The sequence below is a fragment of the Talpa occidentalis genome, unplaced genomic scaffold (genome assembly GCF_014898055.3).
Source record: "Talpa occidentalis isolate TD23 unplaced genomic scaffold, MPIMG_talOcc4v2.1 talOcc4.13, whole genome shotgun sequence".
Taxonomy (NCBI): Eukaryota; Metazoa; Chordata; class Mammalia; order Eulipotyphla; family Talpidae; genus Talpa; species Talpa occidentalis.
Window position 1 is genome coordinate 8,307,953 of NW_023601322.1, and position 19,312 is coordinate 8,327,264.

Genomic DNA, 19,312 nt, shown 5'->3' on the forward strand with positions numbered 1-19,312 from the left:
GTGCAAATATTCTCTCTCATTCAGTAGGGTGTCTTTTTTGTTTTGATAGTTTCTTTTGCTGTGCAGCGGCTCTTTAGTTTGATGTGATCCCATTTGTTTATATTTGCTTTTGCTTCTTTGCCATTGCAGATGAATCCCCAACAATGAATCTGAAGCCAATATCATGAATTGTTTTACCTGTTTTCTTCAATGTATTTTGTAGTTTCAGCTCTTTTATCCATGTCTTTAGTCCAATTTTGAGTTAATTTTTGTGTAAGGTGTAAGATGGTGTTTCATTTTTTTGCATGTAATCGAATGCATATTTTTAGCATCCAGATTAGACCCTGGCTTTAAATAAGATGTGTTAAAGCAAATGCTAATGGTTTCTTAGGTCAGCAAGGGAGAATGATCCTTCACACTTATTTCCAGCAATTGGGTTTACTCCCTGGGGTTTACAAAGAAACTAGAATATCTATGATAAGTATAGAGTTTCAGGAATGAGCCCTAGGTCTGCTTCTACATTGCCATGACCTACAGTCCACCCTCTAATTCCCAGATGATGCTCAAATCTGTGTGCAAGTAGTGGCTATGGGGGAGAGGTAAGAATGAGCGGGGGTAGATAGACAATGAGATTAGAAATGGCAGATGGTGGTAGAAATGCTAAGAGCTGAGTTTGGGACAATCGACCAGGTGCCTGAAAAGAGTCAAGTCACCAAAATCACCTGCCAAGCACTGTTAGAAGGAAGTAAATGCAAAGGAACCCTCCCTTGCTTCCAGAGGAACTCAGATCTGTCACTGGCAGTGTTTCCTTGATGTTTCCTTGTTCATAGTTGTAATTGAAACCAATTGAATTTTCAAGGGCAGGAGACTTTGCCACTAAATAGGATGATGTCATCCTTCCTGATGAAAAATAGGAATGGGTGATCGGCTCTGAACACCGTGGACTCAGGGAGCTGCTTTTCCATGATGTTATTTCCTGTGGCAGCTGCGGCCTCTGTCCCCTCCTCTGTCACCTCTATGTAGGACTTGTGCATCAGCTTGGACAAATACAGACGACCTCCCGCAGCGATACCGGAGAGATCGGCTCTGGATTCATCAAAGATGTCTTTCAGCCCCAGGGCTTTTAAATGACGTTTGAGTTCATAATTCTTCTCTATCTTGAACTGAGGAAGGAAGACCTCCACATACTGAGGCCTCATTTTTTTTGGATTGGTCCAGTCCATCAGATTCCGGAAGTTCAGTTTGCTTTCGACCTGGAGGAATATGTAAAGGGCAATTTAGAGCCATATCATCAGCGATAAGCAGGGGGAGGAATTAGAGAATCAGCGCCTCAGAGGAAGAAAGGAGCTCATGATTGTTTATATTAGTGTTTCCTGGCCATTTTCTCAACAGGAAAGGCTCAGTAAATGATAGTGCTTCTCAGCTTGCAGGAGTAATCAGTGCAACTCCAGCTTTCTGGGGCAAGGAGCCCAGAGCTCTAGCCTCCAGGATTGGGTGATCAGTATCTCTCAGCACAGTCACCCCCAATGCCTGGGAGCCGACCCAGGAGGATGCTGCTACCTAATGCAAGAAAGAGCTGATGCTCAAGACAGTGGAAATAGCCCAGGGCCACAGTGAGGAAACTCAGTTACTCAGCTACAAGCCCATGTCTCTCTCCAGCACCCTCGCTGCCCCCAAATGATTCACATATTGAATTTACCGACTCTTAAATGCTGAGAATATGATCACATAATTATTCCAGGCTTACCACGAGGAGATTATTAATGACCATTGTTTACAAACCTTACATGTGGACATTTCTTCTTGAAGTCAGGCTCTCTGGAATCCTAAACATCTTTTCACAGCTATTTAACCGTACTTGTATTTTTTTCAAGGATCTAACTTTATATCATCAAGTTTAGTGTATTTTAACTTTTCTGTCTATGTCCAGTTTGTGGATATTTTGCAAAACTATCCAATTTTTAATCTCAGTTACAATTTTTTCCTCACTTAACCCACTGATTGGCCAACATTTTCATCTTTATTGAGTTATGTAGAATTAGGTGGATCTCTAGCTTTTAAAAAAACCTGATCTGTACGTTAGGACAATCTACTATAGAAAAAAAATTCAGGACATAAGCAGAAGAACAAACCTATCTTCTGAAATATATAAATATATTGTTTTATCTGAACAACTTATCTATTATTGCAGATTCTTTGAAGTTAAAATAATTTAAAGCTATAAAATCTGACGGTTACGCTTATCAACTTAATTTTTTGACTTACTGAGTAACAATATTTCATGTTGCCACACTTTAGATTTACCAGTGCCAACTTCATGACAGCTTCCTGGCTGTTCATATCAAATCAGATCTCATTAACCAAATGCAGAGCACGTGGTTTGACACACAGTGAGTGGCTCAATAAATATCCCTGTGGATTGGAAGCACACAGATGGGAGGCGAAATCCCCGCTGCTGAGACAGGATGCAGACTCAGGGGACCAAATTCACAAGGAGAAGAGGACGCAGGGCTGACAGGGGATTGGGACCTGAGCTACCACCATGATCTCTGTTTTGCCTGAGGGTGAGGCAGTGGGGGTTGGGGGGTTGCTGGCCTGTACTGGTCCTAGCTCTTGCTACACCCCTCCAGGGTAACCCCTTAGCCTCTGCTTCTCCTGGAGGCTCAGCACAGAGTGAGACCATACATTGTAACACTCAAAGACACAAAAAATGCCATTCGATTCCTGCTACCTGAAGTTTTTAGCTTATCACTCAATAATACACCAAAAAAGTGTTTTTCATAGCTAAGGGCAAGGAAAACTGAACTTCATGCCCTGGTCACTCCATAGTTGAGATTTCAGAAGGTCCCAACTTTAAAGCTAGTAAAATCTCAACAGCTAAAACCATGCCTGGCACTTTGTAGGTGCTCTGAATATTTGCTAAGTCAATGAATAAATGCACAAGTCTCTAGTATTCCAAATGACTTGAAATCTTCAAGTTGATGGATGAACACAGAATTAACAGTATCCTAAAAGCCTTTCCCAACAGCAAAAGTGACAGCAGCAGCTTACCTGGGAGAGCTCGTTCTCAGGCAGCATGATGTACATGCTAATGCCGCCATGATACCTGAGTTCAAGGACCTGCATCGGTGGGTCATTAATGACCGACATGTTGAACTTCTGTTCTTGATGCATCATGGAGACTGCTTTCCCAGGACACTAAAAGTCAAGAAGTCAAGTCACACACACACACACACACACACACACACACACACACACACATATATATATATATAAAGCACACCTCATTTCACTTATTAACCACGTGAAATAAGAATAGTGCTTCAATTTTTGCTCAGTTGCTCCTATAGAGATTTCCTTGACATGTTGCAAATAGTGGTTGTGCTGGGGCACATCTTAGTGCTAAAAGCACAGACTTTGAGTATAACTGAGTTTAAAACTCCCCAGCTGTGTGACATTGGGTAAGTTACTTCACCTCTCTGTGCCTCCACTTACTCCACAGTCATCTCTACTGCATGGGATTATTTTAAGAATTATGTGGATATATTCTAATTTATCTAGCACTTGGAGCAGTGCCTTAGTGTTCTATCTGAAAATGTCCATATAAGAAGTAATGAATAATTTTTAAATAGCATTAAAATTAAAAATAAATACTATAGGTTTTTTTCTTTCTCTCATCAGAAGTAAAAAAAAAAAAAAAAAAGACTAGATCATCAAAACCACACCATTTAAGAATGAGATCTTATAAAAACAAATTATTCCTCAAAATATTTGACACAGGGCAGATAGGCTGTTCTCCACGTAGGCTGCTGGGGGCTAGTCCCTATAACCAGGCTAGAGGTTGTCCTGGCCCCCATTCTACCCTACCCTCGACGCCTTTCTTCCTCCAGAACATTACCATACCCTGCCTAGGTGGCCTTTCATTCCCCACCCCCTCACTCATTCATTGATATTTGATTGATTTTTATCAGCTCTCAGTACTCTGGTGTCTAAAGCTTATCATGCGGAAAAACTATTTGAATAATGCTATTTCCCACTTAAAAAATAAAACTCAGTTTAAAAGTTAATTCTGAATTTTCTTGCCTCAACATAAAAGGCTGAGTGATCGGAATTTCTGAAAAGTCTGATTTCTGAAAGGAATTTCAGAGATCAATTCATGGAATCATTCTATTGCACATGTGATTAGGGAGTCTGCAGTGGTCAAGATGACACAGCTTCTAAGAGGTAAGGACCCCCACATGTTCTTTCTGGAGTCAAGATCTTTGACATTTCTATACTAAAATGATGATGTACAAATTGATCATAAATATTGTTGTTTCATGATGTCTGGTTAAGATGTTTTAAGTCAAATAGAATTAAATAAAGGAACAGATGCATAACTTTATGAAATACAACTTTTCCCTTTATGAAAGGAAACATATTTTTGCTTTGACTCAGGAAAAAAATCATAGCTACTGGTATGCCCCACAATTAGAATCACAAAAACAAAAAAGCTACATTTTCACATACAGGTTCCCAATTAAAATTCATAAACTGAATCCATACTTTGTTATTTTTCCCAATTTTGAATATATTTCAAGAATTATCAATTTACAGGACCTCCAGTTCTGCTCCATGACCTGCAGGAGCAGGAAAATTCAAAAATTTGTTTTATAAGCAAGTAACTGTATAGTGACTGTGCAGTAAGCCCTAGGAGAAATGAAATAAGAAATGGTGACTCCATTGTGAATACATATCCTCTGAAGAGGAATACTACTGGCAAAAAAAGTCCTAAATAAAATAGATTTCCATACCTTAGGAGATCTGAAACGGCAGTTGAGAGTATCGCGCTTGGTGAAGGCAGACTCCCACCTGCCTTTGAAGTAGACAGCGTTCACCATCACCATCACAGCCGCTGTGCTTATGCTACCTTCAGGGAAAATGTTCCTGATTTTTCCTTTGAAAAAGCAAATTGATAAAAATACTTAACTAAAATTTTAGTGTATTGACTTGTTACTCGTTTGCTGTTACTGTAACTTGTTCTGTGTAAACTCTGGGAGTGAAGCTTTACCCTTCTACACACATATAAGCGTCACCTCCCCCCCAACCAAAGTTCTAGTGCCCCTCCTCTAGGCCCCTCTGCCCCCCTCCTCCCAGCCCTTCCCTTTCCCTCTGATAATCACATTTTTCACAATACTAGAGTTATTTTTGTTGTGATTTGTTAGTTCATTTTAATGCAAGTTTTAATGTTTATAAAGACCTATTAGATAATCACGAGGTTTTTCCTTGTAATAATTATTGTAATAATGATATTAGTAATAATCTTGAACAATTACTATGCCCAACACTTTCTAATTTCTTTATGTGCAATATTTTCTTTCTTCTTCACAAAATACTTGTGAGGTAAGCCCTATTGTTGTGTCCATTTCCTATTTAGGAAACTGGGGCACAGACAGATTAAGTAATATGTACAAAGTCACACGACAGAAGAGTTATGGCAACAGGATTCCCACCCAGGAAGACAATTCCCAGGGCCTCTCCCTGCTTATAGGCACCAAACTGCCTTTACTGCATTGAGGAGGCCATAACACAATATAATTTAACTCCATTCCATTGAAAGGGTTAATTACTTCATTCCATATGAATGAGATTTTTGCTGGATGCCAAGCACTGCGCTGGAAACTTGAATCATAACAATGAAAAACACAGTCCTTGCCACCCCTGGACTCACAGTTCAGCTCAGGGGAGGCAGCCACCAAGCACAGATGTAGTGCATCAGACAGGACAGGGACAGCCAACAAGACTGGCCACCTGATTGAGCTGATGCAAAGGTGGGGAATGGGCAGAGCTTCCGGGAAGCTGAGACTATTCAAAGAGAAGGTATCTTGGATAACTGAGGCATAATTGGGGAAACCCCAACTCATTTCAATGTGTTAGGGAAAGTGAGGTTGGGAAGTTTGGAGGCAGAGGTCAACTAATGAAGAGTCTTGAATGTCTGGAAAGAATTTTGGATTGTCCTGAAGATGATCAAAAATGATTGCTCAGAATTCACTGCAAAGGAGAAAGTGCATGAGGAAAGTGAACCAGGTTTGCCAGCGTGGCTCAGGCAGTCTGTGGAGAATGGGGGGGAAATAAGAACTGGGTGGGTTTGGTGGGATGTTAGCAGCATTTTGAAGTGTTTCCCATGAGTATTGAGAACATATGTTTGTAGACATGAGAATAATGATACAGATTTGCACAGAAAGGAAGAGAAATAATTGGTATTAGTATTAGTGATCTAATACCCTTAAGTGCTAAACACTAAATAGAATCCTACTCCATTATTAGGAAAGTAATTGTCTAGTTTCTCTTGATTAATAAATAGTGAAGTGTGTGCTTACTAATGATCATCTGCTGATATTATATAAATGAATGAACAAAAAAAAAAGTTGAGACACTATTCTTATGCCAGAACTAAATATCTATGTTTAAGAATGCACATCACGTGTTTCATACTTTTGAGACAGAGTCAGATTCAGCAAAGGTATATTTCTCAGAGTATAAATCAAGCCTCAGTCTGAGGTAAAGGACTTACTAACTTTGGAATTTGCTGATTAACAAAACAATGAATACATTTCCCTATTGTTTAAGCAATGAAATGAAAATATATGTCATCGACAACAGGACATCATAATTTTAATGGGTTTTTTTAGTCAAGAAATTACAGTAAGACACTGGATTGATCATCAGGTTGGTGTGTTATGCTGTGTTCATTGAAAATAACATCCTACAGACCGCTCTTAGTCTTTGTTCACTAACTAGTCATTACTTCAACTTGTCACTAACTTACGAAATGTTCATAATAAAATCTATTTGTCTCACTGGATTGTTCCCAATTGAATGAGATCATGTAATAGACAAGATTTCTAAAAAGGATAAAGCATTCAAATTATAAGATTACCCAAAACCACACTGCAGACAAATACTAAAGCAATTTAAATAACAACAATCATTACTGTAGATTGGGAGAAGCTATTCTTTATATGAACAAAAGACTCCCAGCTTTAAAGTTCACAGCTGTCAGCATTCACATACAATTGGTAAATTTTGTGGCAAAGTAAATAGGGGATTACACTCACCATGTGTTTCATCTTGTATCCATTTATTAATTTTATATCTGGTATCTTCTACATCATGTGTAAAGTCAATCCGTTCCACTTTGGCATGATATAATTTTTCCGCACACCCAATAAAGTTCTAAAAATATAAGTAGTACGCATTCTGTGAGTAACATACGGTTCTTGTATTTATGAACTGGTAGCAACTAAGTTTAATATATATATATATATATATATATATATATATATACACACACACACACACACACACACACGCGTATGTATATATATATTTGAACTTATCTGTTCATTCACTGCCTTACCCAAGGACTTATTCCTGCTTCAAATATAAAGAAATAAGGCTAGAAATATGGAAATAGGTTTGAAAGGGGGAGCTGGAGACTTGAAGTTTAACTTGCAGAGCAAGCACACTGCTTTAAGTTGATCAGAAATGGATTGGGGGAGGCTAATGGTCGTTACAGTCCACCCGTTTGCTTTACCATTGCTTTCTCACCATAAATACATTAGGCAGTCTCCTGTTTCCCTTGCTTGTGTCACTTCCCTCCTACTGAAAACCATCCAAGGCAACTTCTTGCATTTAAGTTAAAGTCCAAACCCCAAAGCTCTGCTGATGTCCTCATTCACCTCATTTCTAGCCACCTCCTTCATGTTCTGTTCGCTAACCAAACCAACTACTTGGTGCTCCTCAGAAGTACTATGTGTCCTCTCTCCTTTGGACAGCATTCTTCTACCTGGAATATCCCATTGTTCCCATGGTCAGCCTCCCTCATTATCTAACACTAAGCACAGATGCCTCTCCTGACTAGAAGGCTTTCCCTATGTCCTCTAACAGTCCTTTCACCTTCATTTTCTTACTAGCTGTTATCATACTGCATCCTGCTTACTTTTGAGATTTTTCTGAACTCTTCACAAGCCACAACATTCAGGGAAAACCATATATGACTCGTATATTATTGTATTGCCAGCACATTGCCTTGTATATATTAGGTACTCAGGAAATACTTGTTTTTCATAAAAAGAAATCATAACTACTTAACTAAATCAGCACATCAGCAGTACAACATATACACATATATACATTTTGAGGGGAATATCTTTATAATTTGCAAAATAACACCCAAATATTGTCAGAGGGTACCCTAATAAGTTTTAGAGGATTTTCAACCCATATAATTAGAATTAGATATTGACCCATTGTCTGTCTACAGGATGGCATTACTTCCATAAGGATAGCTTTGTGTGTAATTTCCATGGATGAAATTTTCATCTCCTGATTAATTCATTCACCCGTCCATCCATCCACCCAACCATGAATCCATTCCAGCACGGTTACAAAGAGTAGTTTTAGAAACCAATCTCTGGCCCAGGGAAGTTCATGAATGTAGGATTCCCTCATTCCCAGAAAATAGTAAAACAGCTATGGGATGGGCTACTAATAGTATATATATATATATATATATATATATATATATATATATATATATATATATATATATATATTTATATTTGTATTTATATTTATAAAATTTTTGTTCAGTTACTCTGTCTTATCAATCTCCTTCAAACACTGTTGTTTATGTCATTAAAAGGGGAAATGAAACCAAAATGACAAAGAGTAAAACTATTGAGGTAGATGGTTTGTATGTTTATGGGTCATTTAAATATTTTGCAAAATGCCATTCAAACTTTCTACTGGGCTGTTTGAATTTTTGTATTATTTTGTAGGAGTTTTTGTATTTGGTTATCAATCTATTATTGCCTATATGTATTGGAAATATGTTGGTTTTTTTTTAAAGATTTATTTATTTATACAAGCACTGGGTACAGTCAGAAGCGGTAGAGGGTGAGAGAATTCGCCAGAGCCAGAGTAGGGAGCAGAACAGACAGACTGATGAAGTACACTGCTGAGGGGAGCAGCGGGCGGCAGGAGAGGTCTGCGCGCCATGTGGGACCCGCGCCAGTGGCGGCGGGGGATCAAACCAGCGCTGCAGAGGCTACGGGCAACTTCGCAACTCAGCGCTCAACCGCTGTGCCACCGGGGAGGCCCAGTACTGGAAATATGTTTTGCCTTAGAAGGCAAGTTGTAGCTTGCCTTGTAACTCTTTATGGTGTCTTTTAATGAAAAATATTTTTAACTCTAATGCCATCTATGTGATCTGATTTATCCTTTTATTCATTAATGTAAGCTTGACATGTAACATAGTTTCAGGTGTACAGCATAATGATTATATATTTTAATATATTGCAAAATGATCATCACAAGTCTAGTTATCATCCTTTGCCCTCTATAATTAACATTTTTTCTTTAAGATTTATAGTCTTAGCAACTTTTAAATATGCAATACAATATTATTAACTATAAAATTAACATGCTTATATTGGATCTCCATAATTTATTTATTTTACAGCTGGAAATTTATACATCTTTACTCCATTACCCAAAGCTCCCCTCTCTCCTCCTCTCTGGCAAAAACCAATCTGTTCTTCATGTCTTCAAGCTTGGTTTTGCTGTTATTATTTGTTTGCTTTTTTAGATTTCACAGATGAGAACACACATATTTGTCTTTCTCTGTCAGACTAATTTTACTCAGTATAATACCCTCAAGTTTCATTCATATTGTTACAAATAGCAAGATTTATTTGTTTTTTAAGATTTATTTATTAATGCATACAAGAGCTGGGGTATAGGCCAGAGGTGTGTGTGTTGGGGGCTGGGGTGAGAGGACTCACCAGAGATAGAGCAAGGAACAGAACAGGCAGACTGACTGAAATACTCTGCTGCGGGGAGCAGCGGGCGAGACAGGAGAGGTCTGCTGCGCCATGTGGGTAGCTCCCTGGCAGGGATCTATCTTGTGCTGCAGTGGCTTCAGATAGCTTCATAGTGCTGAGACTTAACCCCTTGCGCCACCAGGGAGACCCCAAATGGCAAGATTTCATTCTCTTTAATAGCTGAGTATTCTTCCATTGTATGTGTTTATGTGTCTATGTGTGGAAAAGTTGTGGAAAATTTGAGTTATATGGATTCTTTATTTTGAATATTAAATCCCTTGTCAGATGTGTGATTTGCAAATATTCTCCCATTCAGTAGGTTGCCTTTTCATTTTGTTGATTTCCTCTGATGTGCAGATGCTTTTTACTTTATATAGCCACATTTATTCATTTTTTGCTTTTTATGCTTTTGGAGTCAGATCCAAGAAATCATCACTAAGACCCATGTGAAGGAGTATACCACTTCTGATTTCTTCTAGGAGTTTTATGATTTCAAGACTTACATTCCAACCTTATTTCATTTTGAGTGAATTTTGAGTGTGCAATGTAAGAATGTGGTCTAGTTTCATTCCTTTGCATGTGACTGTCCAGTTTGCCTAACATCATTCATTGTATGTATTGTCCTTTCTCTGTTGTATGTTCTTTCTTCCTTTGTCATAAATTAAATGACTATGTATGCATAAGTTTGTTTCTGTGTTCTTTATTTGCTTCATTGATCTTTGTGTCTGTTTTTGTGCTAATGTTATACTGTTTTTGATTGCTGTAGATTTATAACATAATTTGAAATCAGCGTGTGTGATACCTCTGATTGTTCTTCTTTCTCAAGACTACTTTGACTATTCAGGCTCTTTCGTAGTTCCATACAAGTTTTAGGACTGCTTGTTCATTTCCGTGAAAATATTGTTATTGGAATTTTAATGGGGACAGCATTGAATCTGTATATTGCTTTAGGTAAAATGGACACTCACAATATTCTCCCAATCTACTGCACAGATTATTTTTCCATTCATTGTGTTGTCCTCAATTTCTTTCAATATTATTTTATAGTTTTCAGTTTAAGGATCCTTTACCTTCTTGGTTAAATTTACTCTTAGATTGTTTATTTATTTATTTAGTTAGTTAGTTAGTTAGTGCCATTGTTAATGGATTGTTCCCTTAACTTATTTTCTAATAGTTCATTTTCAGTGTACAGAAACACATGATTTATATCTTAAGACTAGTGCTTTATACATTATAAAACAGAAAAATTTATCTAAGATTATAAGGATAACAATCTATATTTATCTTCTAAAACTTTGTTTTACCATTCAGATTTTGTATTCATGATCCACTTGTAATTTACTTTTTTGGTAATTAGATAGGCATCAATCTGCATTTTTAAATATGTCTAGCTAGTTGAACCAATGTCATTTGTTATACACAATCATTTTCTCATAAGTCAAGTGTTCCTATGTGTGAGTCTTGCTTGAGAACAATACATGTCCTGCTAGTCTATTGTCAATCTCTGAAAAAATACCCACAAATTTTAATTATTTTTGTTTTTAAAGCCTTGATTTTCAGTAATATAAGTCCTCCAAATTTTGTCCTTTTCTTCGTAATTGTCTTGACTTTTCTTTACTCTTTGCAATTCTTTGTAAATTTTAAAATTATCTTGTCAATTTCTTCAAAATTATTAGCTGCTAAATCTAAAAATAAATATGGGAATAATTTTTATAACATTGAGTGTACTACCCATAAACATGATGTATCCTTTCTTTTTAAAGTCTGATTTCTCTTAGCAGTGTTTTTCATTTTGTGTATATCTATCGTTAGATTTATTCCTTGGTATTAGATATTTTATAATTCTCCTGTAGATAGTATAGATAGGATGATTTTAATTTTCTAATTATCATTAGTACATAGAAATATAAATGAATTATTTATGTTAACCTTGCAAACTTCACTATTATATCTAATTATAAAATCCTTCAGATTTTCTATATATACAAGTGTTATCTGTGAAAAATGAGAGCTTCTTTCCCAATCCAAAAAGATTTTACTTCTTTTTTTTCCCTATCTGTGACCCCAGCTCAGTGTTTTATTGTTTATGACCTCCAGTGTAATATTTACAGAAAATGTCCTCTTTTTGCTCCTAATGTCAAGGGGAAAACATTTGATATTTTACCAAGAATATTTTATGTAGACAATAATTTTTCTAGATTATGAAAGTTTTATTTTCTGCACCTATTGAATTGATATTGAGTTATTTCTTCATTAATCTCACAATATGGTGAATTGCATTTATTGGTTTTTAAATGTTAAATCAACATTGAATTACTTACTCATCCCACCATATATTGTATGCTTCTTTATATGTGATCAGTGCACAGGAAATAGTTATTGAATATTGAATTAAAGGGGTACATTAGTGGCACTTTAATTTTAGCTGCCAAGACATTATTATGTCTAATTTCCATTTTCCAAAAATATGTTCATTCAAGATTCAGTGATAAATATTAAATGATAAGAATTTAGATCCATATTGACTATGTAACACAATTCTCTCATTTTTCAATGAGGAAACTGAAATCTAGACAGATCAACTGATTATTGAAAGACACAGAACTATGAAATGAGACAGGACTCAGGTCTTCTGACTCATAGCCTGCCATGCTTTTCATTATACCTGAATGCTAATAAAAAGTAAACATGTGATCCAGTGCTTGTGAGAAGCTCTTTGATTGATACGGCATGTGGTGCAGCAGGGTTTAAGGCTGGGAACTACAACCTTCAAGAACCTTTAAACTCTGTGGGTTGTTATTGTCCCTTCCCATCACATGTCTAGGACCATCCGGAAGGGGGTAACACTTCACTTCACTGTCTCCTGCATTGATGCTGTCAGCTGCTTGAGTTAATGACTGTTCTTCGTGTAATTATAATGTGAGGGGGCCCACTGAAATTACCCCTTCTTGTGGTCAAGAAAAATGTGGGTTTTTTTTTTTTAAATTAAAGTAAATAGTTTTCACTAGTCAGAGCCCCATCATTATATCATGATGGTTGGGCTATGTTACTCATTTTTCACTTTTTATAAATTTTTATTAAGGTTACATTGGTTTATAACATTATATAAATTGAAGTTTACAGTATTAGACATCTGTATACACTACATCATGAGTACCACTAGAAACTAGACTAGAAAATGTCTAGTTTCCACCTATCACCACTCACCCAATCTCTTTCACCCATTTCACCTTCCCTTCAACACCTTTCTCCTCTGGTAACCACCATTCTGTTCCTATATCTAATAACTTGTTTACATTTTATTTTGTTTAATTTTTTGCTTAGTTTCTAGTATGAATTAAATCATAGGTATTTCTCCATCTGATGTATTTCACTTAGTTTAATACATTCAAGGTAAATCCATTTGTCACAACCTGAAAGCACTTCTCAAAAAAAAATTACTGAACAAGAAAGGTAAAGAGTAACTTCACAGCAAAGAAATTTAATTAAGTCATCAAAGATAGCATTACCACCAGTAGGATAAATCAATACACTTACAGGATTTGATAAGGATAATGTAATGGATATAGCACTATGCCTGTGATGTTTTTATCAAATTGATGGAGTTGCTAGTTAATGCCATGGTGATAATCATGTAGCAATAAATATGATGATCAAATCAACACATTATATACCCTAAATTTCTACAATACTATATTTCAATTATATCTCAATATAACTACAAAAACTGTGACTCTAATCACAAAGAGACATGGAAAGCCACACCGAAGGACAGTCTAAAACTGGATCCTGCAAATAATCATCAAAAAGGTCAAGATCATGAAAATCAAGGAAATGCTAAGAAGCTATTCCAAATTGAAGAAGACTAATGTGACATAACAACAAAATATAATGCATGATTCTGAACTAAATCCTTCTGTTATAAGGAGCGAAGTAGGGATGATGATGAAACTCAAATGGGTCTAGTGATTAGCTGATAGTAATGTAACAATGCCAATTTCCTGATTTATATGGTTGTATCATGGTTATATAGCAGAATTTCATTGTAAAATTACACTGGAATATTCAAATGTGATAAGACATCTCAAATAATTTAGAAGAAAAACATTTCTTCTATAGTACTTGGATTTGAGTTAATTTTTTGTGTGTGATGTTCTTTTTTGCATTTTGATGCTCAGCACAACAGCTGAGGGAATTCATGCCACTAATCAGGACTCAGGGCTTTCTAGGGAGGAGACTATTGATCATAGATTAAAGAATGGTTCCTTAACGTAGTAGGGTATGGTAATAAAGCTAATAAAGAACTGATGCATTGAGAAAACAGAGATCAGGAGACTGAATGATCCAATGCAGTTAAAGAACAGGACACAGGTGGGGATAAAATAAGGAAGGAAAGAGAACCATGGAATAATGGGACCACAAAATGGGAAATTAGAGTTGTAGATTTCAGAAGTGGAATCGTTTGGGTGTTGATGAGTTTCCGGGCATGACTTGGGCATCAGTTACAATTATGGGGCAGAGAGAGGTCAGGAAGCAGAGTCATCCTCAGAGTCACTGAAGTGACCCAAATGGGCACAGAACTGGAGTATGAAACAACACCACAGAACTCTGTCCCCACTGCATATTTAGCATGATTGAGGGAGGTGGGAGAACAAGGTATCAGAGACGGAAGTTGCATCTTCTGTAATACTACAGTTTTTGTAAAGATAATTTATACACAATTATTATTGTTGTTTTCATGAATTCTAGTAGATGAATCCCTAGTCAATGATGATTTTAAAAGAATGATATAAAAACAAAATGTAAAATGTCTGGAGCTGATCTATCTTTGTACTGGGTTGACTAACTAAAATTTGATGATTATTATGTTTTTTATCCAAGTAGTTTTTAGAAAAACTGTATTTGTAAATGTTTGGGAGTTGAATGGGCATTGTCCCTATATTCCATGTTCTTGCTCAGATCTCACATTCCCTGTGCTTCTGGGTGCATTGCTCTGAGTGCCAGAAAAAGGACCATGGAGATGTTCTGTACAATGTAGTATCCTCAACACATCAACTTCCATCCATGAGAGCTGGCTGTCCCTCCGGGACATATCAGTGTGCTTGGGAATAGAGATGCAAAATGTGGCACCGATCACCAAGGGAACCCCAAATAAACATTGTGTAGGATTTTCTGGGGAAGATTTAAAAATACAAAGTGGCCTAATGCTTCATAATTGACAGGCTGCCAAGGGATTTGGGAGTGGTGCTGAGGGGCAAAGAATTCGAGTGGGTGATAGAGCAAGCATGGTGGCTGGGTGGAACACAGAGAGCTGGCAAATATGTAAGTGAAGATTAAACCAGAGAGATACCACTGAGGCAGAGATTTACAGTTTTCTGAGCAATGGAGAAGTAAAGCGAGCGCAAACATGGCCTCTACATCTGCTTGGATAGAACTAACCAGCTCCTGGTTGTCCAGGCAGATAAAGCACATTCACTCCCAAGAGCATTGCCACAGGTAGCAAGCACTCTGGGGCTCACTGGTCTCTGGGTGAGCAGGACACTATGATCAAAGAACTGATAGCACAAACAACGTACAATAACACTAAAATTAAACTGCTAACCTCAAAGGAACCCATCCCCCACCTCAGTGTCAAGTCTGAACTGCTCTTCTGCCAACGGCCGGGTCTCCACTTACAAAACTCCTTTTATGAGGGAGTTTGCTGAAAAGTCAGTAGCTCCTGGAAGGAGCGATACATGGGCATGGCTGAGGCAAAAGGCAGTGAGGAGAGAGATCTTGGCATTGGAGATGCAAAACTACCCGAGTAGACCCAAAGCTCAGAGGATTTCTCCTCTGTTGCCCCAGGACGGCCTTCACTAGTGCCTGCTCCCCTCCCAACTACAGCTCCATGTCTCTAGCCGCAGACAAGTTCTCTTCTGTCTTGGAGTCTGTCAGTCCCCTGGCCCTGAACGTGTGGCTCACACAGGTGAAGTAAAGAATACTTTGGATAAAACAGGGTGATGACAGTTTGAAGACTCCCGGGAGCATAACTAGTAGTGACAAGAAAAAAATTTGTTTGCTGACTAAGTAGAAAAGTGCGAACCCATATCCAGAGCATGAGTCGACCGAGACTCAGGCCCAGGACAGAGTCGCTTCTAGCACAGGAGGCCGCGCTTACCTTGTGAATGTCAAACACTTTTTCTGCAAAAAGACCATTGGCAATGCTGAGTTCATAATCCTTGTGGGAGGAGTTTATATCGGAGAGAACTCTTTTCAGTTGCGATTGGAGTCCTGACTGTTATTTAAAAGATTATAAAAATTTATTCTTGGAATGTAAAGATACGCATACTCTTATCTACATATGAAAAAAAAAACAACAAATATACCATAAAAGAATTGAAAAATAACAACCTTATAAAAGTAACAACACTGCATGCCCCTACCACGCCTTCCCCCAATCAGAATAGTATCTGAGATCAAAGTTAATTAAAGGATTTACTAAAATAATCTCCAAATAAAATTAACAGAAGATAATGAATTTATTTAGTATGTGTGCTAAATAAATTTCACCAAAGTTGGCTGTGATTAGCAAAGAATAAAAGCAGACACATCATTCCATGCTAACTTATCAATTCTAGCCAACACACAAGTAAAATATTGTTAAATAAATAGCTAACAAGTAAATTATGAAACCTTGTGTTTGAAATATTCACACTATGGAAATCCAAATGAGATCAAATGTGTTCCTTTGATTTCAAAAGGGCAAAATGAGCTATGCCAATAAGACAGTAATTTTTCCAAAGTCAGTCTGTCTTTTTGCTCTACGAGAACAGACAGTCTTTACCTGAGTGTCAGAGGAGTTTCCGCGCCCGGAAATGGTGCTGAAATGCAGCATCTGCGAGCAAAGGACAAAATAGCAGTGAGCGCAACAAGCAGGAACCTGGAGAATCAAACAAGGGGCTGAGACTTCATAGTCAGTGGCGCTGTGTGTGTTGTTACACGGGGCAGGGAGGCAGTGTGCAGGGCAGGGAGGCAGTGTGCAGAGGAGGGAGGCAGTGTGCAGGGCAGGGAGGCAGTGTGCAGGGCAGGGAGGCAGTGTGCAGGTCAGGGAGGCGGTGTGCAGGGCAGGAAGGTAGTGTACCAGGCAGGGAGGCAGTGCGCAGAGCAGGGATGCAGTGTGCAGGTCAGGGAGGCTGTGTGCACCTGCCTGGACCTGGTTAAAACACAGAGGTTTCGTGGGGGGAAGTAGCATAAACCAGTGTCTCATAATTCATTGGCCACAAAGTGAAATGTGTTTCATTATTTGCATCTGATCATTCTGGAGGAGAAATTTCATAATTACTTATTGATGAAGGCTGGGCAAGAATACAAAAGAGCAAAATAACAAATGAAAACTTTGTCCAATCAAGTGGGAGCAAAGATCAGGGCTAATTACATAGGCACCAAAACAAAATGGAGAAGTAGGTATTGACTATCTGGAAAGATCTAAATATAAGCTAAATTTGTACTTGAGGGAGAGGTTAGGATCCAGCAATTGTTTGAAATTAAGTGATTTTAGGTTTTACCTTTCCCAGTGTGATTCTCAAAAGCTGGTGACTTTACAAATTGCTGCTATGCCCAAGACATTTTTGCAAGTTTTCTATCGCACTTTATCTGAATTTCCTCAAGCGCTATGTCTGTAGGCTCTGCAGTGGTTGCTCTCGCAGGGAGTGATGAAGCATAGCACACACGACAGTCACTTCCAAAACTCCTGCACTCCCTCTGAGGAGATGGACCCCGCGCGGGGCAGCCAGGGACCACACACTCACTTACATTCCTCCAGCCAATGGTATGAATGAGCTAAACAACTCCCAGGTGATGTGGGTTTGTTCTACTGACTGTGACTTCAAGACTCTCATTGGTTGGAATTTTGCAAAAAGACAGGCCGTCTATGCTATATCGGGACTCCATTGCTCATGAGCAGTGGGGGTGAGGAGAAAGGATAAAGAACCATGTGACACAGGGTGAGGAAATTTTGTCTGGACATGCAATTACTGGTCAAGTCTGTTTTCTGTGCCTCTGTTTGGGTTTTCAACTTCAAGGCTTCAGGCCTTCACACCTAAGCCTGGCTGAGGATTCTTTGTGCAAATATGAAGGCAGCACACTTCATTCCTCTCTCTAATCACACTGTCAGTATCTGTTGCTAAGTCTATGGCTAATTCCTAAGAGAAGGGATGGAAACCTTGACCATTTCACTTCCCTGCAAGCCTGACTTGGCTGGTGCCAATACAGTGAGTTAATAAGCACTTCCTAAAGGTGCCAGTGGTGACACTGATCAGCTTTCAGGTGGGCTTCTATCCCCTGGGCTGTACTATCACCTATCATCTGCACCCAGGTCACTGGTACTTAAACTAGGATTTCACGGGTATCTTTTTTCTGGTGCTTCCTTCCCCTCCATATTTACTCAGGCAGTGGACCTCAAACGTCAGTTTGCATATAGTGGCAAGTTCATTAAACACAAATGTCTGGGCCCCATCTGCATAGTGTTGGAGCCGGTGGGTCTGGGGTGGAGCACAAGTATCTGCAATTCTAACAAGTTCTCCGGGTGACACTGATGCTCCTGGGCTGGAAAATGTGTACTAGGGACAAGAATCAAAGCTGCAGTCCAGACTCCTGCAGTCTTGCAGCTCAAAGAAGACCTATAAGCTTCAAAAGCAAGTGACCCTTGGTCACACAGCCGGAGCAGCTCATTGCGATGGCTGTTTTGCATGTGTGTGGCCACTCTGCCATCAATATGCTCTTGGAAAAGAACAAGACTGCCCTGAGGATGATGGTGGAAGCTGTGGGAAGCATCACAACTGAGACTGACCTTATCAAGCTGAGCGGCACAGTCGCCCCGCGCGCCCAGACGGATCATGGCCAGGGCGGTGAAGATGCTCAGCGAGGAGAAGAACACGTTGCCGGTGCCTTGGTTGTTGTCCATCTCCCTGAACAAGTTGAAGCAAAACTCTGCATTTGCTGCAGCAAGGGAGGCCATTGTGAAATGGAGCTCAGCCTGGAGGGCGAGAAAGCAAGGTGAGTTGAGAGGACATGCTCTGCGAATACTACGTTTTCTGTATTTGTTTATCTTTTGATTTGAAGTTTCCTTTCTTCAGCCTTGGACAGAGCATCGAATCATGTAGAACTAAAATGAGAAGTTCCTTGGGCCCAGGATCCTCGTTCCCAATACCCTAAAACTCTCTTCCATCAATATCACAATATACTTTTTTTTTTTTTTTTTTGCATGAATGTCCTTTATGTTTTGTGTTTCCATGTGCTGGTGCTCATACCCGGGATAGAGTCCCCTGTCTCTTGATATGGCATTTCTGTCCTCACTGGCCTTGGGAGCTCTTTTTTCAGTTCCTCAGTGAACATATTGGTGTGTTTGGCTACCATTTTTCTCTACCATCACTTTCACATAGACATCCTACACTATTACTATGTACTATTCCTGTGTCACTACTACCGCT

General features: G+C 38.6%; 1 protein-coding gene across 2 annotated transcripts; it reads right to left on the reverse strand.

The window, feature by feature from the left end:
- Positions 1-833: 833 nt before the first annotated feature.
- Positions 834-18,840, reverse strand: SERPINB7 (serpin family B member 7). 2 transcript variants are annotated; one of them, XM_037509692.1, is made up of 7 exons: positions 18,673-18,840; positions 16,669-16,719; positions 16,003-16,119; positions 7,077-7,194; positions 4,773-4,915; positions 3,031-3,177; positions 834-1,232 (listed from the first exon to the last, which is right to left on the reverse strand). In XM_037509692.1, the coding sequence occupies exons 1-7, from the start codon at positions 18,838-18,840 to the stop codon at positions 834-836; spliced, it is 1,143 nt and encodes a 380-aa protein (XP_037365589.1). The 2 variants fall into 2 exon arrangements, with proteins under 2 accessions (XP_037365589.1, XP_037365590.1); XM_037509693.1 differs by lacking the exon at positions 16,669-16,719.
- Between the last annotated feature and the right edge of the window lie 472 nt (positions 18,841-19,312).

What these genes read in the sequence shown, in the direction of transcription:
- SERPINB7 (XM_037509692.1), bottom strand. Translation starts at nt 18,840, where the DNA reads ATGGCCTCCCTTGCTGCAGCAAATGCAGAGTTTTGCTTCAACTTGTTC. An exon ending in GCCGTTTCAGATCTCCTAAG is followed by an intron (nt 3,178 to 4,772) that starts GTATGGAAATCT and finishes CTTGACTTTTAG; the next exon opens with TGTCCTGGGAAAGCAGTCTC. An exon ending in CTGAGAACGAGCTCTCCCAG is followed by an intron (nt 1,233 to 3,030) that starts GTAAGCTGCTGC and finishes ATATTCCTCCAG; the next exon opens with GTCGAAAGCAAACTGAACTT.